Genomic DNA, 26,613 nt, shown 5'->3' on the forward strand with positions numbered 1-26,613 from the left:
CAGCATGCAAATGTTGCGCGCGGCGGGGCCGCGGGGCCTGGCGGGGGCGCGGCCGCAGCGCCGCCTCGCGGACGGGCGGCGGAACGGCGCCGTGCAGGGCGCGGGCCCCGGTAGAGCCGCGAAGGGGGGGGCGGTTAACGGGGGAGCTTAACGGGGGTTAATGGAGGCTAACGGGGCTTTAACGGGGGTTAAGTGGAGGTTCACGGGGATTAGCGGGGGAGGTAACGGGGGAACAACGGGGATTCACGCGGCGTTAATGGAGTCCGGCGGCCGTCGAGTCCCCGTTCCAGGGATTCCGCGAAGCACCCCCGGTGCCCCACCTCCCGCGACGCCCGGGGCGGAGCTCCCGTGCCCCCGCCCCTGTGACGTCACTTCCCGCGGGCGGTGCCGGGCCCGATGCCGGCGGTGCGGGCCGGGGGAGGAGGAGGCGGAGGGAAGTCCCGGTCCTGGTTCTGGTCCCCGTCCCGGTCCCGATCCCGATCCCAGTCCTAGCGGGCCATGGTGGTGCTGCGGGGCGGCGCGGGCCCCGAGGAGCCGTTCCCGTGAGTGCGGGCCCGGGGCCGGGCGGGCCGTGGGGCGGTCGGGCCGGGCAGGAGCCCCCCGGGCTGTCAGTGCGGGCGGGGAGCGGCGCGGCGCCTCCCGGGACAGCCCGTCCCCAGCGCCCCGGCCCCGGGGGCGGTGTCAGAGCGGAGCCCGGGGCCGGGATAATGAGCTTTATAATTAGTGTTTATCCCGTCGAGGTCACGGTGCTCCCGGTCACCGGGGCTGGCGACCCGGACCGAGGTCCCTCGTGGTGCCGGGGGTGGGCTAGAGCCCCCCGCTGCTGTACCGGGGACCCGGGACCCTGCGGGACGGAGCTGTCCCTGGCAGCCCCGGCTGTCCCGCGGCGACTTTGCCCTGCAGGTCCCTGCTGCGTTCTGCTGGCAAAGGGTAAATGACGGGAATAGGTCAGAAATCCCCCGGCAGAGAACAAGTTCCTCTTCCAGATGCGTTCCCTGCCTGGAAGTGGGACGTGGAGGAGCAGCATGAATCTGTCTGTACTCCGGTGTCCCCGGAGCTGCTGGACCCATTGCCCTGGAGTTGCGGTTTGCTGTGGTCCCCCAGGAATGACCTGTCCTGGGGTCCCTTCTCAGCCCGGCCCAGCTGCCTGGGACGGGACCCTGGCTCAGAGGGCACCGATGCTTGTCTGACACCGGTCACTCGCTCTGTGGATGTTGGCCCGAGGTCACTGTCCCCTGTGCACCTCCAGGTTGGCACTGGGCGGAGGTGGCAGTGCCAGGGCAGACGTGGCAGTGCCGGGTGCTGGGGCAGCCACAAACAGCCCTGAAGGCTTCAGGGAGAGAGTCGAGTGTGGCTCAGCCTGTTCCCCTCCCAGCCACGGGGGTCAGGGGGCTCCTAGTTGCCCAGGGGTGCTCCCACCCTGCTGGCCCTCGTTTTTGACATCTCTTTCCGGGGCCGTGCTGGTGAGCCGTGACGGCTCCAGGGAGTGCCGGGCTCGCAGCTGTGTACTCAAACCCCCGAGCTGGAGCAGTGTAAGGTGACTCCCTCTGTTTATTCAGGTTTTTGTAACCATCTTTGTATCACAACTTGATCCGCCAGCCCTGGCCGCTCGCTCTGGCAGGTTGGGTTACTGCTCCCCACCTGTCCTCTGGGCATTGCCTTGATACCTGAGTCTCTTTTATTCTTTCCAAGCCCACCTTTGCCACGGTTTATCTCTCCAGCTTGGAAGGGGTTGGTTGTTTTTTTACCCCCACCAGCAGCCAAGACTGTATCACTGTCCCCATGCAGGGAAACGGGGAAAAAAAAATCAAGGTTTTGGCGAGGGCAAGCAGCTGGCTGTTGGCCCGGGCTGCAATCGGACAGCACAACCTGCTCTGCCCTGTGCCCAGATCAGCTCTGCTGGGGCCTGATTGCGGGACTGGCGCTCCCACGAGCCCCAGAATGCAGGGAAGAAGGGGACACATTAGGGACAGGGCCCTGTGGATGGGGCAAAGCTGTGGTGCTGCCATGGCAGTGGAAACAGTGGTCACTCTGTGCAGTGCAGCTCCTCATCCTGGATGGACAGTCCTGGGGGTTGTTTTGGGGGTGTTGGTTTTCTCCCCCACCTTTTGCTGCGCTAAAGGAAACCCACACAGCCCTGAGGGGAAACTCCTTCGCAAGTGAAGGCAGTGAAACTTCCTGTCTTTGAAACCCAAGCTGTTGCGTCGATCACCCAGCAAGCTGCTCGCTCCTCATGTGGCTTCATTTTCCCATAAAGTGCCTCAGTTTTATGGTCATTTCTAAGTTGTGCCTGTGACTAAGCAACACCCTGACTGTGGAATTGTTGTGAACAGAGGCCAAGGGCCTTTGGGTGCCCTCAGGAGCTGGCAGTGCCGTGGTTGGGGCGGTGTTCCTGCTGCCCTCAATAGGCAGTGGCAGGGCCGTTACCGATCCGATCAGGACGATGGTGAGCGTGAAGTGCAGCAGGGGCCCAGCAGGAACGGATCCATTGGTTTGCTTTGCATGTGGCGTGGTTAATTACTCAGATTAATTACCCAGGTTAATTACCTGGCCTGTCCAGTGCTGACACACAGCTGCTTTGAGCAGAGCCAGCCCTTGGAGCTGGTGGTGACCCGAGGGGGACAGGCCCCGTGGGAGGATGCGGTGCCGGTTGCAGTAACAGCGGGGCCGATGCTCTGATGCCTGATCTCCCCCCGTCCTCACGCTGCTGCAGCTGCCCTAGGCCCGGGGGTCTCGGGTGGGCTCATCCCTCCTGCCGTGTCCCCCCAGGAGGATCGAGGACTGCCTGCCCCCGCTGGAGGACTCCCCGTCCAAGCGGTTCTCCCCGTCCAAGAGGAAGCAGTATTACATCAACAAGGCCATCCGCAACTCCGACCTCATCCCGAGGGCCAAGGGCCGCAAGAGCCTTCAGAGGCTGGAGAACAGTAAGGACCGGGGCAGGGTCTCTTCCCCAGGGCAGGGACAACCTCCCCTGAACTGTGTGGCAAGGGGGGGGTGTGCTGGGGGCACGGGGCCTCTCTGGAGGTGCTGCCTCCCCTCTCAGGCTTTGCTTTTCCCCCCAGCTCGCTACCTGATGACACTCCTGGAGCAGGATGACTGTGGGAGTGATGAGGGAGAGCTCACCCACTCAGCCACCCCCAGCATCTTCACCGAGGCCTGTAACAATGAGACCTACGTGGAGGTGGGTACAGCCACTCACTGGGGGGGCCCTGGCATGGCATGGGGTGTTTGTACCTCACTCCTCCATCCCTCTGCCTCCCTGGCCTGAGCTGCTGTGCCCCAGTTTCTGCCTGGTCTGGTGTCAGGCTGGGATGTGTGGGATCTGCTGCTGCCATGTGTGCCGGGGAGTAATGGAGTCCCGGGGTCCTCAGTCCATGAGGTGAGGGAATCTCCAGGCAGATCCTTTCATGGAGAGTTGTGCCCGCAGAGCAGTGGGTGCCTGGTGAGCTGCAGCACTTCCTCTAGCACAAGCCCCTTGCCAAACCCCCATTGCCTCACGCTGGCCCTATAACCGAGTGTTTTGAAATGTGGCCTCTCCCTGGTGTGGTGCTCGGGGCCATCCCTGGGGACAGGTGGGGGAGGAGAGGGCTCATGGGGTGTGGGAAGGAGCTCTGGGTGGCCATGCACTGCCAGGTGCTCCCCACAGACCTCTGTAGTGGGGTCTGGTGGCTTCTGTTGTCAGATCTGGAATGACTTCATGAACCGGTCGGGAGAAGAGCAGGAGCGGGTCCTGCTCTACCTGGAGGAGGAGGCCAGGAAAAAGCACAGGAGGAAGCTGCCTGTCAAGAATGAAGACAAGTGGAAAGGTGCTGGGAGGGGATGCTGGGTGGGGACAGCCTCTCCCTTTGCTTCCTTGTGTACATTCTGTAAAGGGTGACCCCACTGCACCCACTCCCTGCTTGTGGCAGGGCCAGGGGATGCCTGAGCCCACCCCCTGCGTGTGGCAGTGGGGGGATTATGCCTGCAGACCTCCACCATGGACCAGGGAGGGTTTGTGAGAGCCAGAACTGGCTGGGGCGATGGGCACAGCAGCCATCCCCCAATGTCCCACCCCCAAATCTCCCCACCCCCAAACCTCCTGTGCTGGGGAGGGCGTTGCTATCCTGGGGGTGACTGCGAAGGGGGGGTGGCCAGGGGGGCCTCATGGGGCAGCTGGGGGGACACTGGGTCCTCCTGAAAGGTGGCACTGCAAGCTGTGGAGCTGTGTCTGAATCCTTTCTCCCTTCTCCAGAGCTCCCAGCCTACACACCCCAGGAGTGCTTCCAGCGCATCAGCCGCCGCCTCCGCACCACCCTGAAGCGGGGCCGGATCCCCATGGTGAGTGGGGGGCCTGGGACAGCAGAGCTGGGGCTGGCAGGGGTCCCTCCACAGCTGTGTCCCCAGAGCTGTGCCCTGACCTTGTGCAGGGCCGTGCCAAATTTCAGAGGAGCTCCTGGGAATGTGCTCCGGTGCTTGTGGGACCCCGCAGTGGTGCCTGGTTTGCAGACAGACATCCTGCTGCCAGCAGATGGGTTTTCCTGGCTCAGTTCAGATTTTTCTGGCAGTTACAGGGCTTTTTTAGTGGTTGTTTCCCAGTCTCTGTGCAATGAGCAGCAGGTGACAGGTGAATCTGGGCATGTTTGTGCATGGGGACAGCAGTGGAGCCTTTGGGGTCTTCACAGTGGCCCACACAAGGTTATTTGGGGAAACTCCAATGCGTTTTGAAAGGGGGTAAAAGTGCACAAACTGCTGAGCAGGAAGGAGAGAGGTGAGTGCAGCCCTGCAGTGCCTGCCCAGACACTTGCTCTCCCAGCCCTGGGGGTGCTGGCTCCCTGCTCCCTCTGCTCTGTGGGGCTTTGTTTGTTTTCCTGGTGCTAATTAGAGCCTCTAAATGCAGCCTGGGCTCCTCCTGCCCACTGGCTTTTTTGTCCTCAAACGAGACGCGTGCTGCTCCTCTCTGGGGTCACAGTGCTCTGGAGACCAGCAGAGAACTGAGCTTTGACTGTTGGGAGGCACAAGGCTCCCCCAGCTGCTGTGAACACAAGGGACAGTGCCAGCCCTTGGCACACACAGTGTGGAGATGGCAGGAGCTGGATCCTTCCCCGCCTTGGGGGCTGGAGATGGGAGATGTCTCCTCTCCCTGCTGTCTCCCATCCGGATGACTTGCCCGAGGGCTGCTGGCAGTAACTGCTGGGGAATCACTTGTGCCAGGGCTGTGCCCACCACTGCCCCTTCCTCGCTGAGCCTCTGCCTCTCCTCACAGGGGACGCTGGAGGGGCTGGAGGAGGAGCTGCTGGCCTTCTTCTCTGTCACCCCTCACTCTGTTTACACAGCCCTGATGGACAACAGGTATGTCCCCATCTCAGGGTCCTGGGCTCTGGGGTTCCCTGTGCCCCAGGCTGCAGAGGGGCTTTGGGAGAAGAAGAGACCTCTTGGCCTCCCCTCAGCCATGCTTGGACACCCACCTGGCCTGGTCCCCGTGGAGCCCCCGGGGGAGGGATGCACCTGGGGGTCCCTGTGCAGGGGCTCGTGGCACTTTGTGGGACACACTGCTCAGAGACACGTTGGTTCTAACCCTGTCCCCTCTCCCTCAGCTTCGAGCGGCTCCTGCTCCACGCGCTCTGCCAGTACATGGATCTCGTCTCTGCCAGTAAGAGCCGTGTGTCTGCTTGTTTTCAGTTTTGATTTTGATTTTGTTTTTGTTTTTCCCCCCTTCCCTCCATCACTATCTCTCCTCTCCAGCTCAGCCTTTTCCTCCCTTCCTCCTCCCTGTCCCACCTCGCCCTGGGGCTCACAGATAACCCTGCGGTCCCCACCCCCACCCGCTTCCTCCCCACCGCTGCCAGGGAGCTCCCTCGGCAGTCCCGGCTGTGGTTACCAGCGCTGGCTGCAGCCCCACGCCCGGGGATCGGCCGGACCCAGCTCTTATGGGGGATTTGGGTGGTCCAGAGCAAGAATCTGCTCACGGGGTTCCCTCTCCCGCAGCTGCTTCCTCCTCCCAAGGAGCAGCCATGCTCTCGTAGTTCCCTTGGCATCCCCAGAAGGTTTTGTTGCCAAGGCAGGCGAGGCTCCATCCCTCCGGAGGAGGCTCCGCTGCCGAGCGTTTCATTAGGAGCCGCTTGTGGCAAACAGCCTGGGAGCACTAATGATGGGGAGCGAGCCCGTGGTGCCGGCAGGGATTCGGCTGGGGACGGAGGGGACAGAGCACGGCGGAGCCTGCACTCACCACGAGCCCCAGGGAGGACGGGAGGGCGGTGGCTGGGCTGGGAGCGCCGTGTTGGTGGCCCCCGAGGTAGGGAACAGAGGTGTGCTGACCGCTCCGTCCCACCCACAGGTTCGGACATCGAAGGGAAACGTCAAATGAAAGTGAGCAACAAACACCGCGTGTTCCTGCCCCCCGAGCTGCTGCTCTCAGACTACCTGGGGCAGATGAGCTGATGCCCCAACAGCTGCCCTGTGTCCACTGCAGCCTCTCCCGGCCCTGCAGCCCTCAGACCCTCAGCCCTTCCCCTGCTCCAGCAGCTGGTGCCCAGCGGGGCAGAGCCAGGGGCTTGTGGCTGTGGCCCCTCGGGGTGCTGGGACCGGCTGTGCCCTGCCCGACATTGCTGTGGCTGTGGAGCAGGTGCCTCTCGCCCGTCCCGCTCCCTGTGCAGCCCTCCTGGAACTGTTTGTGTGTCTATTTATAACCCAGGTGTTTTTAAAACTAATCAGGCGGGGCCACCCCCACTCTGGCGCTGACGCTCGTGGGGTGATCTCGGTCCAGATTTTTCTGCGGTGAAACAGCTCCTGGCGGCTGCTGAGCAATCGCTGAGCTGGCGGAAGAGCCTGGGGGCTGCCGCGTTCCAGCACCCGCAGCCCCGGTGTCCAGGGGGGCTTGGCCCCCTTGGGCAGGGTGGGGTGTGGGGAGCTCTGGGTGCTCTTGCCGCACACCCTGTGCCCTGCCCGCATGACGGGGCTGTTTTTATTGTAATATAGCTTGTGTTTTTTATCACGTGTGTGTATATTTACGTGTGTGTGTGTGTGTGTGCGTGCTGGAGGGGTGCAGCCCCACTCAGGGCTCTCCCTGCTTGTCCACAGCTGCCATGGGGGCAGATGGGGCATTTTGGGGGGTCCCTCTGTGTCTCCCCAGGTCCCTGGCATGTGCCAAGGGTTGCTCGTAGGGTGTGCCCTGGGGAGTCTTCGCTGGTTGTTCTGTCCCATGACGACACTGACTGCCATTAACCGTGGGGACCCCCAGAGCCAGGGGAGCCCCTCGCGCCTCCTTTGCTGGTGTGACTCGGGTACGGGCGTGTTCAGGAACAATAAAGACGGTGCTCCCGTGCTCCGGCTCTGTCTCTGCGTGGGGAGGGAGATGGTGGGAATGGGGAGGGGCTTTGGGGGTATCGCGGAGGAGCCGGTTTGGCGCTGGGCCGCAAAAGGAGGGTGGGGGGAGGTGCGAAAAATATGGAACGCTTCACGAATTTGCGTGTCATCCTTGCGCAGGGGCCATGCTAATCTTCTCTGTATCGTTCCAATTTTAGTATATGTGCTGCCGAAGCGAGCACGAAATTATCGCTATTCTCAGCGTTATTTAAAGGCCCGGAAAAGCCATATACTCACCATAGGGTGACTGCAGTGTGGCTCGATGATGACTGCATATCGAGCCTTCCCAGGTTTTCCCCAGTCTTTCGCACTCTCATTTCCCTTGTATTTCCCCCAAATATCCGAAAAACACAAATTATATTTGCTATTTGTGCCCGGTAGGTTCTGGGTAGTTTGCTATGCAAATTAGAGCCACAGGATGGCTCTCTGAGGGCCCCCGCCCGGGGTGTCCGTGGCCGTGCCTGAGCGCGCGGCGCAGGCGGGGGACAGGCAGCCCGCGGGGGCGCGGCGGGGTCCTGCGAGCGGCGGGCGCCGGTGAGTGCGGCCGGACCGGAACCGCCGGGGACCCTCCTGTGGCAGCCCCGGGACCCTCCTCTGACCTTCCCGCGAGCCCCGGGAACTCCCGGCACCTCCCCGTGTCCACCCCGAGTTCCCCCCCCCGGAACCATCCCACCCGCACTCCTCGCCCGCCGTAGGGTCGGTACCCGCGGATCGCTCCCTCCGCCACCCCCCGGGGCCTCTCCCGGTGTGGGGCTGTCCCCGCCTGTGTCGCGGGGGCCGCGCGCTCCCCATGGCCTCTGGGGTTGGGGTCCCCGCGGGCCGTGCGTTCCGTTCCCGGTGTGACCGGCCTTGTGTCGCCCCCAGGCAGCACCGAGCCTGTCCCGTGTCCCCTCCGGGGCCGGGCCGGCGGGATGGACCTGGCGTACGTGTGCGAGTGGGAGAAGAAGCCCAAGAGCAACCACTGCCCCTCCATCCCCCTCGTGTGCGCCTGGTCCTGCCGCAACCTCATCGCCTTCACTACTGACCTCCGCAATGAGGAGGAGAAAGGTACCGCGTGCCCCTTGGGAAATCTCTCCTGGCATCTCCAGGTGCATTTGGGAAAGTCCAGGATCCGCTGGGCCGGAGCTCTGCCCTGCCCCTGACAGGCTCCCAGCTGCTGCTCCTCCTTTTCTTTCCATCCCTCAGCCTCTGGCAGTGTCTAACACACGCTTGTTCCCTGGGAGTGGGTTTGGTTCCCCTAAACCAAGAGCAGCTTCACGTCAGTGTCTGGCCCCTCACTGAGTTCCCAGCACAGTTGTTACCCTACCCCAAATCATTTCTATAGAATATTTTATGTTTTCCCTGCATCAGCTGAGGCTCTGAGGCTCAGAAACGGTGGCTGGTTGCACGGGATAGGGAGTCACTTCTGTGTTCATGCAGATCTCACCCACATGGTCCATATCATCGACACCGAGCACCCCTGGGACGTCTACTCCGTGAACTCAGGCCACACTGAAATCATCACTTGTTTGGAGTGGGATCAGTCAGGTGTGCTGGGATCCCTCCTCGTTGTCCCTGTGTCCCCCCCGTGCTGTGCCTGTCCCAAAGCGATGGGGTGAGGTTCCTCGGAGAGTTTTGGCTGTTTCCCCTGTTCCCATGCAGTGTCATTGTCACAGGCTCCAGGCTGCTCTCGGCAGATGCTGATGGCCACATCAAGTGCTGGAGCATGACGGATCACCTGGCCAACAGCTGGGAGAACACAGTGGGCAGCGTGGTGGAGGGGGACCCGGTGGTGGCCCTGTCCTGGCTGCACAACGGCGTCAAACTGGCACTGCACGTGGAAAAGGTTTGTCCTGGCTCCACGGGGGATCTGGGCTGGAATGCTGGCTCAGGTCTTTGCAAAGGACTCGGGATCCTGCCTGTGTTCCGTGCTCTGGGCTCCCTCCTGGCCTTGGGCAAGTCCATCAGAGGAGTTTTTCCTGTCAAAGAGAAGGCAGATTCCTGGTTCCTGCTGAATTCTGAGGGGGGTTGGATCCTCGTTTCTCTTGGTGTTTTAAATGTGTCTCCCTCAGTCTGGTACCTCAGTTCCAGGCTGGAGCATGGCAATAGAGCAGTTCTTTCCTTACCAGTGGTAATTCTGAGGAAATGCTTTCTGGGTGCTGAGGTTTGATCTGGGGATTTGGACTTGGAGATGAGCTCCTTGTTTGGAAACATGTTTGCTTCTGCAGACTCTGAGAGCCCAAAGCTGCCAAGCACAAGTTCCCTGCTTGTGTTTTTATAACTCCTGGGATGTCCCACAGAAATCCTGCCCCTCTCCCACGAGAAGAGCTCCTCAGGCACAAATTTTGGGTGCAAACACCTAGGTTCTGTTGACCTCTGTTACAGTCTGGAGCCTCGAACTTCGGCGAGAAGTTTTCCAGGGTGAAATTCTCTCCGTCGCTGACGCTGTTCGGTGGGAAGCCCATGGAGGGCTGGATCGCCGTGACCATCAGCGGGCTGGTCACCGTGTCCCTCCTCAAGCCCAACGGGCAGGTGCTGACGGCCACCGAGAGCCTGTGCCGCCTCCGCTGCCGCGTGGCCTTGGCCGATGTCGCCTTCACGGGCGGGGGCAACATCGTGGTGGCCACGTCCGATGGCAGCAGCACATCCCCCGTGCAGTTCTACAAGGTCTGTGTGAGCGTGGTGAACGAGAAGTGCAAGATCGACACCGAGATCCTGCCGTCCCTCTTCATGCGCTGCACCACAGACCCCGCGCGCAAGGACAAGTACCCGGCCATCACCCACCTGAAATTCCTGGCTCGGGACATGTCAGAGCAGGTGGGAAGCTGCTCTTTGCTCCACCTGGCCTTCCTCAGGGGTGACCAGCATGTCGTGCAATACCCTTGGCATTCCTAGTTGCCCTTCTGGGAAGTGCTGCTGATGCAGCTGGAGTTAGGGACCTGACCATCACCTCCCATTGATTCCAACCTCTGCTCTTTGCTGGTGGAGCATGACCTGACTGGGAGCAGGACCCTGGAAATGGAGGGTGGGAATGACCAGGGCTGTGCCCTCTGCGTTGTAACGCTCGTGTGGGGGGCTCTGTTCCGCAGGTGCTGCTTTGTGCTTCCAACCAAAACAACAGCATTGTGGAGTGCTGGTCCCTTAGGAAGGAGGGCCTGCCCGTCAACAACATCTTCCAGCAAATCTCTCCCGTGGGTGAGTGTCTGCACTGGGGACTCTTAAGAACAGGAGCTTGGTCTGAGGAAAAAAGCAGCACAGTTTCTCACATCCATTATTCATATATGGGATTATTCAGAATCCCATGTTTATTTTCAGGTATTCTCAGTCCATTCTGTCTGTTTGCATCATAGGCACCAACTTGCTGTTTCCAGGAAGGGCTTTGGTTGTTGCTTTCACTTCATAAAAGACATTTTCTGTGTTTTGCTGCGCAGCCGCCCTTCCTGCTGTCAGTGGAGCAAAGCCTCCCAAAGGACCAGGATCGAGCAGCAGAGCTGGATTAATCCCCTGCCCAGGCTGCCTGGGCTCCACCTGATCTCAGATAGAACAGAATTAATCGGCACAATTTGTTTGGTGAAATAGAAAGGATTATTGTATATAACGATCTTAATCACCCTCAGCAGAACTTTCCATCAAGAGAGATTTAGCAAAACATGTTGTTTGTATAATTCAGGGAAAAAAATAGGGGAATATGAGGGAAATGTCCTGGAAATAGATGGGAAATACACCAGTGCGGTGGAATGAAGAGTCAGTGCCTGAGCTGTGATCCTGCTTGGTTGGGGAGCGTGGGCAGAAATGTGGGGAGGATTTTCTGATCTCTCTGGGACAAAAGTCTCACTCATCTGCTCATTTTCCCAAGTGGGAGACAAGCAGCCCATGATCCTGAAGTGGCGAATCCTTTCTGCCACCAACGACCTGGACCGGGTGTCGGCCGTGGCGCTGCCAAAGCTGCCAATCTCCCTGACCAACACTGATCTGAAGGTGGCGAACGACACCAAGTTCTTCCCTGGACTGGGTAAGGAGCTCCTGTTGTCTTCCTCCTAAACATGTGGCTTTTGCCCGAAATTTCAACTTCTGAGCTGTAGCTGAAGTAAGAACGGGAGCAAAGCATATGGAATGCTGAAAGAAAACTTTCAAACGGGTCATCTTCCCTGCCATCCCGTTGTGTTTCCATGGGGGGAGGCCGTGAAATGCTGATGGCATTTCACAGCTGGGGCTGTGAGTCCCCAGCCTTATGGCTTCTCCACGGGCTTCAGTGGTGGCCACTGCTTCAGGCTGTGCCACGCTGGGAGGAGCTGCTTGCTTAGCCTTGCTTGTCTCCTGTCCCCAGGCCTGGCCTTGGCTTTCCATGATGGCAGCGTCCACATCGTGCACCGGCTGTCCCTGCAGATGATGGCCGTGTTCTACGGCTCCTCCTCGCAGCGCCCCGTGGACGAGCCGACCCTCAAGCGCCCGCGCACCGCGGGGCCCCTGGTGCACTTCAAGGCCATGCAGCTCTCCTGGACATCGCTGGCCCTGGCTGGTGTGGACAGTCACGGGAAGGTTGGTGCTCTTTTATGGTGAGGTTATTTCTCACCCAGATTCTCTAAGGGATGATGGGTTGCTCGGAAAACACTGGGAATTCCAGCTGCGAGATCCATATTGGGAAGGGATGTACTCTGTCACTGCAGGAATTGTCACTAGGCCAGGAGTGAGCTGCATTAGACCCCTTGCTGTGTTGTAGTTTTGTGGGATGATTTTAAGGCCGTTCCTGATGCCAGTTTTCCTTTGGTTCCTCCCTTCAGCTGAGCATGCTCCGCATCTCCCCCTCCATGGGCCACGTGCTGGACATGAACATGTCCCTGCGGCACTTGCTGTTCCTGTTGGAGTACTGCATGGTGACCGGCTACGACTGGTGGGACATCCTGCTCCACGTCCAGCCCAGCATGGTGCAGAACCTGGTGGAGAAGCTGCACGAGGAGTACATGCGCCAGAACGCGGCCCTGCAGCAGGTCAGGGGCTGGGAGCTCTGGGTTCACTCCCAGGGTGGGCACAGGGGGGCTCAGGGACTTGGAGGGGGGAGCAGCCAATGACAGTCCTCAGGACACGGGTGGCTCTGCCTGGCTGTGCTCTCTGAGTGCCCAGCTCGGGCAGTGATGGAGCTGGGAAGAGCCTCCATGTCACCAGCATTCACTTTCACTGACATCAGCAGGTCTCTACCTGTCGGAAACTCGGGGTGAGACGGTGAAGTCTATTTTTGGCAGATTCTGGGAGCAGCAGCACGTGCCCAGCGCAGCGCTCACGTGCGCAGCGTGCGCTGTTCCTGTCGCTCCTGCGGCAGAAAGGGAGAGCAGAGAATAAAGCAGAGCAGCAGCTTTAATGAGCTTATGCTAATTCTGCCTTTCCTTGTGCCTTTTGCTGCGTTTCCCCGTCGCTCAGGTGCTCTCCACGCGCATCGTTGCCATGAAGGCGTCGCTGTGCAAGCTCTCCTCCAGCACCATTGCCCGTGTGTGTGACTACCACGCCAAGCTCTTCCTCATCGCCATCAGCTGCACCCTGAAGTCGCTGCTGCGCCCGCACTTCCTCAACACCCCTGACAAGAGCCCCGGGGACCGGCTCACCGAGATCTGCTCCAAGATCACGGATGTAGGTACTGACTGCTCACAGCATCCCTCGCTGCCTTCCCAAGGTTTGGGATTGGATCGTTCCCTACGGTGTCACAGTCTCATAGTAACCCCTGGGTTTGAGGAGGAGGAGAAGGGTGACCTCCGTAGGGAGGGTGTGAGGTTTGGATCCATCTTCCTGAGCCAAGCAGTGTCTTGCTTCTCTTCCAGACATTGACAAGGTGATGATTAACCTAAAGACGGAAGAGTTTGTCCTGGAGATGACAACACTGCAGTCCCTGCAGCAGCTTATCCAGTGGGTGGGGGATTTTGTGCTCTACTTGCTGGCCAGCCTTCCCAACCAGGTGAGACCTGGAGTGCTGGGAACACGCTGAGAGGACACAAACACCCGTGGGCAGTGCTGGGGAGCTTTAGCCAGGGCACACAGGGCCACATGTCCCTGTCAGCATGAGCACTGGGGATGAGTAAGGAACAGCAGAATTAGAGAATGGCCCTTCCCATGCCTGTGTGGGGCTGGTGACACTTGGGGACACTCCTTTTGCAGCTCTGCAGAGGCGTCACCTTCAGGTCACCCTCTGCCATCCCCAGCAGCAGGTTCCGTAGGGCGTGTGCTGCTGGAAGCAGGAGCTGTCTGGATGCAGTGGGGTGTCTGGGGCCGGTGTGAGCCCCACCCAAGCCAGTGTGAGCCCCACCCATGCCACTGTCCCCCCGCAGGGCTCCCCGGTGCGCCCCGGGCACAGCTTCCTGCGCGACGGCGCGTCCCTCGGCATGTTCCGGGAGCTCATGGTGGTGATCCGCATCTGGGGGCTGCTGAAGCCCAGCTGCCTCCCTGTCTACACAGCAACCTCCGACACCCAGGACAGCATGTCCCTGCTCTTCCGGCTCCTGACCAAGCTCTGGCTGTGCTGTGAGTGTGGTCGGTTCCCTGAACTGTAATTCCTGCAATAGCGGGGTGGGACGTGACTCCGAGGGGGTCTGGCACATTCAGAAAGGGCAAGTGCAGCTGCCAAGGTTATTGTTTTCCAGGCTGAGTTGGCAGTGGAGGAGGAGGCTGCACGCAGCTCTCTGGAGCTCTGAAGGAGAAATGTAAAGGTCACACGGGTTCTTTCCTTCGTTTCCCACGCAGGTCGTGAGGAAAATCACATCACGGAGCCTGACGATGCCCTGATCGACGAGTGCTGCCTCCTGCCCAGCCAGCTGCTCATTCCCAACATTGACTGGCTGCCCATCAACGACGGCATCATCAGCAAGCTGCAGAACAAGCAGCTGGTCCGGCTGCAGTTTGGGAAGGCTCCGGGGCTCGTTGGCCACACTGTCTCTTCCCAGTTCGATGCCTTTGTCAGGTACAAACCCCCTGGAACGAGTCAGTGCCGTGGTGAGAAGGAGGCTTGGCAGCTCTGTGCTTGGCTTATCTCTGTGCTGCTGGGACCCAAGAGTAGTTTGTCCTCTCTGTTTGAATCTGTTTCTTAGCTTGTGATGGGCTGGGAATTTTAAGTACTGACAAGTGATAACAAATGGGGGGAAAAAGCCCATTAATGTGATTAATTGTGTCATTGTGACCACGAATCTCGTGGCACTGGGTGGGCAAGTAGGCCAGAGCCTCTGCCATGTTGGCCAGTGAGATGCAGCTCCCTGTCCTGGGAGCAGCTTGTGGAAAGTGACGCTCTAGGAAGGTCCTGTTCTCCCTCCCCAGGGCCCCTGGACAGCCCAAAATTGACCACCTGAGGCGGCTGCACCTGGGTGCGTACCCAACAGAGGAATGCAAGTCCTGTACCAGGTAAGTGACACTTGCAGTGGAGCTTGGGCAGGACTTGGACTCTCCTGTGCCCTTGAGGAGCTCTCCAAGGCTGGTTGTGGCTGTGGTTAACATGTACCCAATCTGGGACACCCAGATCCTTGTCAGAGTGTGGTGTTGTTGCAGCCTGGCCCTGGGTTAAAAATCAAACAGATCAGATCCAGCTCTTAAATTAATCTGACCTGGAGGAGACCCTACAGCAACTCCTGTATGTGATGCCTGGTTCTGTGGGTCTGGTCATTAAAGCACCTGTGTGGTCATAGCAGAGCTGGAGGGAGGAACCACCCCACTGTCCCTGCTCCCATTTTGGGGTCATCATTCCACCAGCCTCGCATTTTGTGCTGTCCTACTCATCCACCCTCACGGGAGAGCCTGGATTTCAGGATAATGGCTCAGGGAACAAACATCCATCTAAGTCATGTGATTGAATTAGCTTTAATTACTGGTTTTAATAGAAAGCCTCTGTAGCAGATCATTTTTGTGAGATGACTGTCAGTTGTTTGATGGATAAACAGCAGCTGGGGCTGTTCCTTGCCAGACTCCAGCTCCAGCAGAGCCCTCAGCGGGATCGTTGCTCGCTGGTTTCAGCTGGTTTTGGTGCTCACAAGTGGCACCTGCAGATGACAGGAGCTGGTTTCCCCCACGGATACCCAGATCCCTGTGTGATCCATGCAACACCCCAGCAGTGCTGGCTCTCCACTGCTCCCCGGGCTGCCTGCACCCTTCACGTCCCCCCAGGTGTGGCTGTGTCACCATGCTGAAGTCGCCCAACAAGGTGACAGCAGTGAAGCAGTGGGAGCAGCGCTGGATCAAGAACTGCCTGTGTGGGGGGCTGTGGAGGAAGATGCCCCTCAGCTACTCCTGAGCCCTTCCCGGGGTGCAGTGGGGGCCACGAGCTGCACAGGGCTCCCTTCATGGAGGTTTTGGGACAAGGGAGTAGCAGCTCTTCTCCCTCATGCTGGAAAATCTGCTGCTGCTCGTCCTTGGTTCAGCTGTGCTGGAAAACAGAGCTGAGGGAGCTCTGCCTCTTACCAGGGAAGAGCTGGAAAGGAATGCCTGAGGTTTCCCCGTCGTTTGGGGCCCAGGAGGGGAGAGCCTGTGTTTCGGGGCTGTGCCAGCGGAGCAGCCACGTCCTGGCAGCTGCCCTGGCTTGGGCAGAGTGGTGATGTGGTGGCTGGTGAGGAACAAAGTCCCAGCTGAGGGGAGCACACCTGGTACCTCACATCCATCCTGTGCCTCCGGCTGCTTGGAAAGTGCCACATGGGCTGGGCACTCCTGATCCCTCAGCAAACTTGCCCCTCTGACAGGAGTTGGCTCCTGTGTGCCCATCGGTGTTGGATGGGAGCAGGAATGTGAGTGCTGCTGCCTGGAGTGAACTCTCCCTTTGCCTCTTGCTGTTGTAAATAAAAGTCCTCTGAATTTTGTACAGAACCGTGTGTCTGTGGTGTGACGTGGCCACCCAGCGTGGGGCTGGGCAGCAGAGCCACAGGAGGGCTGCCAGAGCATCTGTCAGGAAAGGAACCACCATCGTTGGAAAAAGGGGAAGGGGAAATGGATGTTTTCAAGGTTCGCCTTATGGACACTCGAGGAAAAAACATCAAATCCTTGGGGTTGTGTAAGCCTCCAGCTTCAGGCAGAGCTGGACACTTGAGCGTGCCGGAGGAGGAGCGTTCCTGGTGCAGCCAAAAATCCTTTCAGGCTTTTGCTCTCTCTTGGCCCCCTCAGCTGCTGCTGGCCCGACAGGAAAGCACAACCTCCTGGAGCCAGCGTGGCTGTGACTGTGGAGCCCCAGCCCTCTGGGGGTGATCTGGGCCCGCTCCTCTCCCACGGCTCCTTCAGCTCTTAGGGAGGAGAGCCTGGAGCCTTGTGCTGCTGCATCCCAGCCAGCAATTCCAGGTCCCCACAGACCGTTTAAGAGAGGGAGTGAGCCAGTCTTAGTACATTCCTTTCCCTCTGGAACCGTGATTTCATTATTCTTGAGAGCTGGAGCTGGTGACAGAGAGTTCATCCCTCGACTCCAGCGAATGTTTCGCTGCACAGAGCTGTAAGAGCTGTACAGACCTCTCCCCCTCACTACTCTGCTGGTAATTAGGGACAATCAAATGGCTAATTAGGAAGCTGCACCTTATTAAGGCTCTTTTCCCCTGTAAGTAAAACTCAACCCGGGCTCTCTGTGAGTTCTTCAGAGAACAGGTTTGGGGTTATTTAATGTTTGATTTGGAACAGGGAACAGCAGCACAGCAGGGGGATGGAGACACATTCGTGTCCCCCTTGTACCCCTGCTGACCACAGAGCTCCTGGGATGGGACTGGAAGGGTCTGGCAGTGCCCTGGGCCGTGCTGCTGCCCTGATCCCATCACTTGTGCCTTGGCCCTGCTCCCTCCAGGATAGGGCAGTGGGAGAGCAGGGGCCTGGGGGTGACCAGGGTTGTGGTGGGAAGGTGGGGGCTCTGCCCCACCCTGCCCCTCAGCTCCTGGGACAAGAGGGTCCCAGTGAGAATCCTGCTGGGTTCCAGCACGGATCCCACCGTGAGAGCTGGAGCTGCCACTGCCATATCAGCAACAGGCAGATTCTGCTTTCCCAAATATTCACACAATGACCCTGTGGGAGGTCCCGGATCTGGATCCTATCACGGCCACACTGCAGGATGCGTCCCCTGCTCCCACCCAAGGCCACACCTTCCCCAAGGGCTCAACCTCACCATGTCCCACCCCATGTCCAGGTGCCCCCGGGCAGGGGTTCCCACGCGGACCCCCCCAGCTCCCCCCATGCACCCCACTCCCCCAGCCCAGCAGCTCTGCAGGAATCATCATCACTTTATTGCAGCAGTCGCAGGCAGCATTTTGGGCACTTTCAGCAAAGCCTGTTGAGGGCTGTGACCACCAATTCTCCCTGACCTGAGCCCTGCGCTTTGTGAGTGAGGGACCAGGGACCCCCTTCCTTGGTTCCTTGCCAGTCCCCTGGCCCAGCCCTCCCTCCTGGTGTGGGGGAACGCTCTGGCAGCGGGGTGGGCAGCGGTGGGAGCCCCTGGCACGCAGCGGGGCAGCACTGTGGGTGCTCTGGCCGTGCTGGCAGCCGCAAGCCGTGGCATGGAGCAGGTCCCTGCAGTCCCCTCAGCGAGTGTCCCCCTCCTCGTCCGCAGAGGCCATGACGCTGTCGATCCAGGCCACGTACGGAGCAATGCGGGTGTAGATGGCCGGTTTCTTGTAGTTGCCGCAGACCCGGGAGCCAGCCGTGACCACCCCCTCGGCCACCCCGTTGCAGACCAGGGGGCCACCGGAGTCTCCCTGCAGGACCAAAGCTCATCAGTATGGCCAAGGGTTTGCTGGACACCCCAGCCCATCTCCAACCCCTCATTCCTGCCTCCAGGCTCCTGTGCTCTGCTCTGCAGTGGCCAGCACAGGGCCTCCTCACCCCGGGGATGTTGTCCTCTCCTGCTCCGAAGCCCCTCCCCTCTCCCAGGCTCTTGTCCCCTCTTGCCCCCTCCCAGCCCTCCAGGGGTCCGGCCGTGTTTCCGTGGTGGGTGTGTGGTACCTTGCAGGTGTCCATCCTGCGGGAGTCAGTGCACATCATGTTCTCGGTGATGGTGCCGTCGTGGCGCGTGCGGTGGTTGCAGACGTCGCGGCTGATCACCGGCCGCTCCACCTGGTGCAGCTTGTCCGGCCGGCGGCCACTGTGGTCGATGGTGCCCCATCCGGCCACCTCGCACACCGTGTCGGCCGCCACATCCCTGTCCTCCCGCTGGAAGGGCAGCACCCGCACGTCCGCGTTCAGCTCCGCTTTCTCCTCCAGCTGCCACAAATCCAGCGGGGACCCAGGTCACAGGGAGAGCTGTGCCCAGGACCCAGCAGGGGACAGTGAGCCCGGCCCTGACACCGGTACCACCCCGGCCTCAGCCACACTCAGGGCTTCGCCTCCCGAATGAAGCCCCAGGATGCAGCCAGAGACCAGAGCTGGAGCTATGAGGAAGATGGAGGCATTCGGACACAGCTCAAAGTTCTTTGGTGGGGGAAGCAGGGATGGGTCCCATGGGACAAGGGAGGGATGGACAAGGCAACCAGGCCCAGCCTGACCATGAGGATTTCCTCTGGCCAGTCAGTGACCCTGCAGGGTCCCAAGGGGCAGCAGGATTTGCAGGAACGGGGCTGTGCCTGGTGGGGAGGAGGGTCCCATCAGCTGCCAGCCCACCTGGAGGAGAAGAAGGTCATCCTTGTTGTTGTGGATGTTGCTGCCAGGGTGGGGGAACTGGGCGCGCACTTGGTACAGGCGTTTGTGGGGCTCCGGTTCCGTCAGTGAGTGGGCACCCAGCAGCACCTGGAAGAGTTTGCCATCCCTAGAAGAGAGTCAGAGTATGGGACAAACAGCTGGGGGTATCACTGCACCCAGCCATGGAAATGGGGTGCTGTGGGGGATTGGAGAGCCCACCAGGGAGCTTCAAGAGGTCCTGCAGCCCCTGCCCAGTCCTCCCTGCAGGTGGGAGCTCAGTCCCGTGCTTTGACACCGGGGTTGAGGCTATGGAGTGGGATTTGGCCTGAGTCCAGCAGCCCCCCCAGCCATGCACTGACCCACACACACTCACGTCTCCTCGGTGCAGTGGGCAGCACTCAGCACCCACTGCTCAGCGATGAGGAAGCCCCCACAGACGTGCTGCCCGTCCATCTGCAGCGAGGCCATGTATGGCTTCAGGTGCGGCTTGGCTATGGAGCCCCTCAGGATCCGTCCCCTGGGCTGCCCTGCAGGAGAGAGGCTGGGTCAGCTGAGGGGCACAGGGTGTCCTTTAGTCCCTTCCCAGGATCCCTGGACCCCTCCTTGTGGGCTGCACCAGCACCTGGCTGCAGGTGGAGGCAGGAATTGGGGAGCTGGGCAGGAACCCCCGCGCTGGGGACGCCGCTGCCCTGGGGTGCGGGGGGTACACTCACCATGCACTGGGGCCCAGAGCAGCAGCAGCAGCCCGAGGACGAGGACGGGAGCAGGACTCGGCCCCATGGCTGCAGAGCCCGGCGATGCCTCTGCCCGGCTCGGGGGTGTGCAGGAGTTTTGGGGAGCGCGCAGGGGCTGCGGGGTGGACGCTGCTCACCCGGGGCTGCGGCTGGGACTCGCTTTTATGTTCAGTTTGGGGCAGGAAAGGGGGGGGGGGAGGCGCGGAGGGAGCGGGGGGGTTTCCGCAGCGTGGGCTGAATGTTTTGAAATATTCAGCTTATAAAAGGGATCAAGAGTTCCCGGCACAAACAGCGCGGGAGGAGGAAACAGCCCGGCCCAGCTGCCGGCCCTGGCACCCGCCGCCGGGGATTTCTGCGCCGGGGTTTTTAATGCCGAAAAAGTTCAGGCTCTTGGCAAATGAAGGCTCCGGCAAATTCTATCCCCCCGCCCGGCCCCGCTGGGTGCTGGGCGCCAGCTCGGTGGGTGCCCAGGGATACAAACCCGTCCCCTGGGTTTGCCCTCGGGCTGACGAGGACAGCGGGGTCATCCCTGCCCCGAGGGGGCTCCTGCAGGGCTGGGGGCGGCGGTGATGGGAGGGATGATGGCAGCGACAGGGGCGGTGTCCGGGATGCCGGTGGCGGTGGTAGCCCCGGTCGCCTCTGCCTTTCTCCCCGGTGCCACTAAGCGGAGCCACCGCCTCGGCTCCCGCCCGGTCCCGGCGCGTCCCTGAGCTCCGGAGCCGCCCGGAGCCCCCGCCCGGGCTCGTTCCCGGGGCCTCACATCGCGCCTCGAGGTCTCGCTGCCTCGCCTCTTGTCGAGATGGCCACCGTGGCCACCCACAGTGCAGCCGGGACCGAGCAGGGCTCCTGGGGACACCCCACAAGGGGCTGAAGCCCACCCTCTCCTTCTCCTCCTGCTCCACGAGCCTCTACAGCCACGAGCTGCCGCATTCCCTTTGTCCGGCTGCGCAGACGCCCCATCGCCCCGACCTCTGACCCTTCGACCCCCCCAAGCCAATGGACCCATGATCAGCAGCTGGCCGGACTCATCGGCGAGGAGGGGGCCGGGCACTGGGGGTCCCCGGAGGCTCAGGAGTCCCTCTGCAGTGGTCGCTTCGCTGTCCCCACGTGCTGGTGGCACATGGTGGGCAGGGGTCAGTGGTGTTGTGGGAGGCGGCCGAGTCTGGCTCAAAACAGGGATTTTCCGCAGGGAGAGCAGCTTAATCGCAGCTTCCAGGGATTCGGGATTTAGATGTTAAATACGCTGGGAGATTTCTGTCCACTTAGGGCCAAAAATGGAATAAGGGCACCGTGTGGAGCCAGGGCTGCTCAGACCCCGGACAGCACCGTGACAGGGTGGGCAGTGGGCGGTTGGGGGGAACAAGTGAGTGTGGGGTGCAGGAAATGGGGTACAGGGTGGGGTACTGGGTAGGGCACAGCCGGGATCCTCTGCAGAGCGGGGGGACAGGGGCAGCTGGGGCTGGGGTGCTGCTGCCTCTGCCGGGAGGTGCCAGGAGGCTCTAGAAAGCAAAGGGAGCTGCACCCACCTCCTCAGGCCCAAATCTGGGACACACAAGGCTCCTGCTGAGGGTGGCCCCCGGCACCGTCCCTGGGGCTACTCATGAGTGTGGGTCCAGGACTCGCCCCGAGTCCCCCGGGAAGCCCCCAGGTGCCACGGGCAGGGCAGGTACCCCCCGGCCGACAGAGCCCAGGTGGGGGCTGGCAGAGCTCTGGGGCGCTGGGTTTAGGGGTCACGCACCCCCCCGATGCGGGACCCCCGCTTGGGCACCCCTCGGGTCCCCACAGGCCCAGGGCAAGGGAGGGGGCTCTGCAGGGCAAGAGGGGCCTCGGGAAGGGGGACAACCTCCCGCAGCACACGGGGGCAGGGGGGCTGATCGAGGGGCCGGCGGTGGAGGCAGCCTGGGTTGGGGGCGGCCCCGGGACCCCCCGAGCCCCTCGGTGCCTGGGCATGGTCCGGGGTGCGGAGCGGTGCGGAGGGAGGTCGGTCCCACGGCTGTCCTCGGCCCCGCCCGGCCCTTTGTCTCGCCTCGATCCCCCCCCGACCTCCCGACCCCCCCCCCGACCCTCCCAGACCCCCATCCCTGGACCGACGGGGGCTCGATGGGGGCTCGGCGGGGGCTCGGCGCCCCGGGAGGGGCCGGGGGCGGCGGGGCGGAGCGGGGGGCGGCGGGCGAGGGAGGAGGAGGAGGAGAAGGAGGAGGCGGCGGGGGCGGAGGAAGCCGCCGCTCCCCGCGCTCCGCCGAGGCAGGAGCATCCCGGATCCCGGGGACATCCCCCCCGCAGCCGCCGCTACCGCCGCCCCCCGCCCCGCTGCGCCCCGGGGCCGCCGCTGAGGTAAGTGGGGGACACAGACCGGCACAAAGGGCCGCTCCTCCCTCCCCCGACACCCCCTCCCATCTCTCGGGCCCGACCCCCGCCCGCGGCTGCGGCACGGTCCCTGCGAAGGGGAGGTTCCCCGCTGAGCCCCCCGCCCTCCCGCTCATACCCCCGGTTAATGCTCCATTCTTGCCCCCCCTTCATTGCCCCTCGCCGTTGCCCCTCGTGGCTCCATCCCCGTTGTCCTCCCCCCTCGTTTCGCAGCCCGGGCTCGGTGCAATCCCGTAGGGCTGGGGCCGGGAGGGCTCGGGGAACCCCATCCCCGGCCCGGCTCTGCGGGCGGCACAACCCCTCTGCACGCCCTCCGTAGCAGCCTCGCCGCCTGTCGCGGTAGTGACCGCCTGTCGCGACAGACGAGCCTCCGCCCCACCTGTTGTCACAGCCCCTGGGGCTGGCACCCCCCGTTCCGGCAGTGTCTCTGGTGAGCGGGGGCAGTGGGGTGACCTGGGGCTGACCAGGGGTGACATGGGGTGCCTGTACCCCTGCAGAGCCGGGTGGTGGCCCAGGGGTGCTCGTCCCCCTCGGGGGTCAGGAACTGGAGGGGTGGCCAGGGGTCACCGGGGCTGCCCATCCCCCTGCAACGTGGTGACACTCGTGCCCCCACAGGGTGGAGGCACAGCCCAGTGGGACCCCTGTGCCTGCCCAGGACCATGATCCCCCCCAAGGAGAAAGCCCACGCTCCCAAGGACAGCATGACACTCCTGCCCTGCTTCTACTTCGTAGAGGTGGGTGTGGGGTGGGTGGGCACGGGGTGGGGGCTGTGCAGGGGGTTCTGTCCTGGGCCCTGGCACGGCAGGTGGGGGTCTGTGCCCCGTTCTGGCAGTGCCATTGCTCCGGGGGCGCGTTGGTCCCCGCTCTCTCCCCCACAGCTGCCCATCGTGGCCTCCTCCGTCGTGACGCTCTATTTCCTGGAACTGACGGACCTCTTCAAGCCAGCCAAGGTGGGCTTCCAGTGCCATGACCGGGCACTCTCCATGCCCTACGTGGAGACCAACGAGGAGCTCATCCCGCTGCTGATGCTGCTCAGCCTGGCCTTCGCCGCGCCTGCTGCCTCGGTGCGTCCGGGCTTGTCCCGCTGTGGGGGTCGGGGCAGAGCTGGGGATTGGTGTCTGGCGGTGTCCAGCATCTGTTGGGCAGCTCTGCCAACATCCCAGACCCGCCCAGTCCCTCCTGAGCCAGCGGTTCCTTCCCAGATCATGGTCGGGGAGGGCATGGTGTACTGCCTGCAGTCCCGGCTGAAGGGCCGTGCCAGTGCCGAGGGCAGCATCAATGCCGGTGGATGCAACTTCAACTCCTTCCTGCGCCGCACCGTCAGGTTTGTGGGTACGTTGTGCCACAGCCTGAACAGGACCTGGGGGCTGGAGGGGACCTGGGGCCACCCTGGCTGTGATAGCAGGAGCACGGCCCCACCCAGACCCTGGACACTGCACCAGACCCTTTCCAGCAGGTGCCCCAGGGCTGGGTGAATCCTGGCTGCCCCACATGGGATGGGGGTGACCCACTGTCCCACTCCTGCCATCCCCAGGCGTCCACGTGTTCGGACTCTGTGCCACGGCCCTGGTGACGGACGTCATCCAGCTGGCCACTGGCTACCACGCTCCCTTCTTCCTGACCGTCTGCAAACCCAACTACACCCTGCTGGGCACCCCCTGCGACGCCAACCCCTACATCACCCAGGACATCTGCTCAGGCACTGACAAGCACGCCATCCTCTCTGCCAGGTACGTGCCAGGGGAGCCCTGTGCCGCACTGCCAGCCCTCCTGCCTGTCCCAACCGTGTCCCTTCTCCCTGCAGGAAGACCTTCCCATCCCAGCACGCGACGCTCTCGGCTTTCGCTGCCGTCTACGTGTCGGTGAGTTCCCAGCACTGCCTGGCACATGCCAGTCCTGTGCCATGGGCAGCTGTGTCCCTCTCCTGTTGGCACAGACAAGCTTTGCCCGATATTCCTGTGCCCATGCTGGGTGTGGGTGCAGGCACCTGCAGTCCCACATGCACCCAAGAGCTGTGTGTGTGGCCGGGGCCGTGACTAACACCCTGTTCCTGCCCCAGATGTATTTCAACTCCATCATCTCAGACAGCACCAAACTCCTCAAGCCCATCCTGGTCTTCGCCTTTGCCATCGCCGCCGGCATCTGTGGCCTGACCCAGATCACCCAGTACCGCAGCCACCCCGCTGACGTCTATGTGGGCTTCCTGATCGGCTCCGGCATCGCCGCGTACCTGGTGCGTGCTGGTCCTGCCCGTGGCCCAGGGAGGGGGGTGGGCGAGGCTGGGGGGGCCATGTTGACTCCCCACTCTCCAGAGCAGCTGTGGCCGCCCCATCCCTGGAAGTATTCAAGGCCAGGCTGGACAGGGCTCAGAGCAACCTGGTCTAGTGGAAATTGTCCCTGTCTGTAGCAGGGGCGTTGGACCAGATGACCTTTAAAAGTCCTTTCCAACACAAACCATTCCAGGATTCTATGGTTGCCCTTACCACAGGCTTTCCATGCTGTTGGCAACTTCCGTGCCCCGACGGAGCGCGTTCCGACGCAGGTGCCGGCCAAGGACGCGCTGCGGGCACTGACACAGCGGGGCCATGACTCCGTCTACCACCAGAACAAGTCGGTGAGCACCGACGAGCTGAACCCACAGGCGCGGCTGGAGGAGGCGGCACGGCCGGTGCCACGTGAGAAGAATTCGCTGGGCAGCCTGAAGCGGGCCAGTGTGGACGTGGACCTGCTGGCCCCCCGCAGCCCCATGGGCAAGGAGAACATGGTGACCTTCAGCAACACCCTGCCCCGCGTCAACACCCCCTCCATGGATGACCCCGCGCGGCGCCACATGACCATCCACGTCCCCGTGGACGCCTCTCGCTCCAAGCAGCTCATCACGGAGTGGAAGCAGAAGTCGCTGGAGGGCCGGAGCATGACACTGGCAGAGGAGGCGACACAAGCCCGGGGTGTGGGGGAGCCTGGCGAGGAGGTGCCCCCCTCCCTGTACCCCACGGTGCAGGCGCGCTCGGCCGAGCGGGCGGCCATGGGGCCCCGTGTGCTCATCCAGCCCCGGCCGGGCGCCTCGCAGCTGGTGCACATCCCCGAGGAGAGCCAGGCAGGCGCCGGGGCCGCGGCCGGCAGCGGGGCGGCCGTGAGGGCCAAGTGGGTGATGGTGGCAGAGAAGGGGGGAGTGCAGCGGGTGGCCAACCCCCCGCGCCTGATGCAGGTCATCGCCATGTCCAAGCAGCAGAGCCTTGTCTCTGTCACCCCCAAGCACTCGGAGACGTCCTCGTCCTCCACCAGCTCTGACTCCTCGCAGTACCGCTCGCCCTCTGAGCGGGATAGCTCCAGCATCATCACCATCGACGCCCATGCCCCTCACCACCCTGTTGTCCACCTCTCTGCAGGCAATGGGCCCTGGGAGTGGAAGTCAGGGCCGAAGGGGCCAGAGGGGCCAGACACCTACGAGCTGGGTGAGGTGGGGAAGGATTTCCATGGCTTCCGCCCAGCCAAGAGTGCCGGTGTCTCCCCTGGCTCCTCTGTCAGCGACATGGAGCAGGACGAGCCACGCTATGGCAGCCTGGCTGCCATCCCAGGGGCAGCAGGAGGTGGTGGGGAGCGGGTGGAGGCCCCCCCTGAGGGGCTACTGGCCACAGCCAGCCGCGACTCCACGCTGCGGAGGAAGCCAGCCGAGCGGGACGGGACGGCGGACGGCGAGGTGGACCTCTACTACAAGAAGATGCAGGCAGGCCGCAGGTTTAAGGACTGAGCCCCGGTGCCTTGCCGGGGCCCCATGACCCTGCCCTGATTTGGGGGGGCTCTATGATTCTGGGGCCCCTCTGCAGGGGATGGCAGGACGGGGCTGGATTTGCTCTCGAGCAGCACAGCCACGCTGGTCCTGAGCCAGTTGAGACGTCTGTGGGACCCCCGGCATGGGACCCTGCTCCCACCTGAGCAGCTGGAGGGGCTTTGCCCCCACAGGCTGTGGGGCTGGGCAGCTCCAAGCACTTTTGACTTTCTTTTTCTCTTTAACACTGGTGCTGACATTTCCGAGGGGTTCTTTTATTCCGGCTCTGGAAGTGGATGTCTGTAGGGGGGGCGGGGAGGGACAAATGGTGCCGAAGGGCTTTGGGGGGCACTAGATCAAGGGGTTTAACAGGGGGAAGAGGCTGCTGTGGGGCAGCAAGCCCCAGCTCATGGGGGGATTAGTGGGTGATGGGGGTCCTGTGACACCCCACCATCCTGCGCCACTGGTCTGTGTGAGCGAGCCTGAGGGTGGACAGAATGGGAGGGGGGGTCTGCCCAGGGCTGTGGCTCTGGGCATGCAGAGGCTGTAAATACTGCAGGGACTGGAGGAGAGGGGGGTGTTGGGGTAGGGGTGCAGTGGGAACCAAGCTCCACCCCAGGAGGCGCAGCCCTGGGCTGCAGCCGAGGTTTGGGGGGAGCAGGGAGGGGATCTCCAGACTGCAAATATGTCGGGCAACAGCTGGAGCTGCTGTGGTTTGAAACGCAAATAAACACGTGGATGTTCCCTGGCTGGGTTCCTTCGGCAGGGTGGGGGGCAGCTGGGTCCCACAGCTGGCGGGGGGGGTTGGGACCAGGGCTCTGG

The 26,613-nt window shown here is 62.2% G+C and overlaps 4 protein-coding genes and 1 non-coding gene across 7 annotated transcripts; 3 read left to right on the plus strand and 2 right to left on the minus strand.

Annotated features, from left to right (window-relative positions):
• Positions 1-373: 373 nt before the first annotated feature.
• On the plus strand, positions 374-6,514 carry R3HDM4 (R3H domain containing 4). The gene is made up of 8 exons (XM_068997230.1): positions 374-542; positions 2,770-2,924; positions 3,063-3,181; positions 3,683-3,806; positions 4,232-4,317; positions 5,243-5,328; positions 5,574-5,629; positions 6,314-6,514. Exons 1-8 carry the CDS (start codon positions 499-501, stop codon positions 6,415-6,417), a joined length of 774 nt encoding a protein of 257 aa, XP_068853331.1. The 5' UTR covers positions 374-498; the 3' UTR covers positions 6,418-6,514.
• Positions 6,515-7,416: 902 nt separating this feature from the next.
• On the minus strand, positions 7,417-7,523 carry LOC138099883 (U6 spliceosomal RNA). Its single transcript, XR_011146777.1, has one exon. It is a non-coding gene; the product is annotated as a U6 spliceosomal RNA (small nuclear RNA).
• Positions 7,524-7,868: 345 nt separating this feature from the next.
• Positions 7,869-16,146, plus strand: MED16 (mediator complex subunit 16). 2 transcript variants are annotated; one of them, XM_068997205.1, is made up of 15 exons: positions 7,869-7,875; positions 8,206-8,388; positions 8,761-8,868; positions 8,997-9,166; positions 9,706-10,137; positions 10,410-10,515; positions 11,177-11,332; positions 11,648-11,859; positions 12,102-12,308; positions 12,736-12,946; positions 13,131-13,264; positions 13,635-13,827; positions 14,047-14,263; positions 14,614-14,697; positions 15,454-16,146. In XM_068997205.1, the coding sequence occupies exons 2-15, from the start codon at positions 8,253-8,255 to the stop codon at positions 15,578-15,580; spliced, it is 2,493 nt and encodes an 830-aa protein (XP_068853306.1). In that variant the 5' UTR covers positions 7,869-7,875; positions 8,206-8,252; the 3' UTR covers positions 15,581-16,146. The 2 variants fall into 2 exon arrangements, with proteins under 2 accessions (XP_068853306.1, XP_068853305.1); XM_068997204.1 differs by having other exon boundaries at positions 7,873-8,037.
• Positions 16,147-17,513: 1,367 nt separating this feature from the next.
• Positions 17,514-19,816, minus strand: LOC138099780 (complement factor D-like). The gene is made up of 5 exons (XM_068997279.1): positions 19,635-19,816; positions 19,295-19,448; positions 18,904-19,048; positions 18,250-18,507; positions 17,514-18,002 (listed from the first exon to the last, which is right to left on the minus strand). The coding sequence occupies exons 1-5, from the start codon at positions 19,699-19,701 to the stop codon at positions 17,829-17,831; spliced, it is 798 nt and encodes a 265-aa protein (XP_068853380.1). The 5' UTR covers positions 19,702-19,816; the 3' UTR covers positions 17,514-17,828.
• A 2,864-nt stretch (positions 19,817-22,680) lies between these two features.
• On the plus strand, positions 22,681-26,036 carry PLPPR3 (phospholipid phosphatase related 3). Of its 2 annotated transcripts, none has more exons than XM_068997163.1 (7): positions 22,681-22,756; positions 22,901-23,086; positions 23,225-23,354; positions 23,557-23,752; positions 23,827-23,915; positions 24,035-24,255; positions 24,511-26,036. In XM_068997163.1, the coding sequence occupies exons 1-7, from the start codon at positions 22,682-22,684 to the stop codon at positions 25,771-25,773; spliced, it is 2,160 nt and encodes a 719-aa protein (XP_068853264.1). In that variant the 5' UTR covers position 22,681; the 3' UTR covers positions 25,774-26,036. The 2 variants fall into 2 exon arrangements, with proteins under 2 accessions (XP_068853264.1, XP_068853265.1); XM_068997164.1 differs by having other exon boundaries at positions 23,827-23,884; positions 24,082-24,255.
• The last annotated feature ends 577 nt before the right edge of the window (positions 26,037-26,613 follow it).

This window comes from Aphelocoma coerulescens, chromosome 28 (assembly GCF_041296385.1).
Source record: "Aphelocoma coerulescens isolate FSJ_1873_10779 chromosome 28, UR_Acoe_1.0, whole genome shotgun sequence".
Taxonomy (NCBI): domain Eukaryota; kingdom Metazoa; phylum Chordata; class Aves; order Passeriformes; family Corvidae; genus Aphelocoma; species Aphelocoma coerulescens.

Coding starts and splice junctions, on each gene's coding strand:
- PLPPR3 (XM_068997163.1), top strand. CDS start 22,682: ATGATCCCCCCCAAGGAGAAAGCCCACGCTCCCAAGGACAGCATGACA. Junction 22,757..22,900: donor CCTGCTTCTACTTCGTAGAG/GTGGGTGTGGGG, acceptor TCTCCCCCACAG/CTGCCCATCGTGGCCTCCTC. Junction 23,916..24,034: donor GCACTGCCTGGCACATGCCA/GTCCTGTGCCAT, acceptor TGCACCCAAGAG/CTGTGTGTGTGGCCGGGGCC.
- LOC138099780 (XM_068997279.1), bottom strand. CDS start 19,701: ATGGGGCCGAGTCCTGCTCCCGTCCTCGTCCTCGGGCTGCTGCTGCTG. Junction 19,449..19,634: donor GCTCTGGGCCCCAGTGCATG/GTGAGTGTACCC, acceptor TCTCTCCTGCAG/GGCAGCCCAGGGGACGGATC. Junction 18,508..18,903: donor ATGACCTTCTTCTCCTCCAG/GTGGGCTGGCAG, acceptor GATTTGTGGCAG/CTGGAGGAGAAAGCGGAGCT.
- MED16 (XM_068997205.1), top strand. CDS start 8,253: ATGGACCTGGCGTACGTGTGCGAGTGGGAGAAGAAGCCCAAGAGCAAC. Junction 10,516..11,176: donor CCAGCAAATCTCTCCCGTGG/GTGAGTGTCTGC, acceptor CATTTTCCCAAG/TGGGAGACAAGCAGCCCATG. Junction 12,309..12,735: donor AGAACGCGGCCCTGCAGCAG/GTCAGGGGCTGG, acceptor CCCGTCGCTCAG/GTGCTCTCCACGCGCATCGT.
- R3HDM4 (XM_068997230.1), top strand. CDS start 499: ATGGTGGTGCTGCGGGGCGGCGCGGGCCCCGAGGAGCCGTTCCC. Junction 3,182..3,682: donor ACAATGAGACCTACGTGGAG/GTGGGTACAGCC, acceptor TTCTGTTGTCAG/ATCTGGAATGACTTCATGAA. Junction 5,329..5,573: donor ACAGCCCTGATGGACAACAG/GTATGTCCCCAT, acceptor CCTCTCCCTCAG/CTTCGAGCGGCTCCTGCTCC.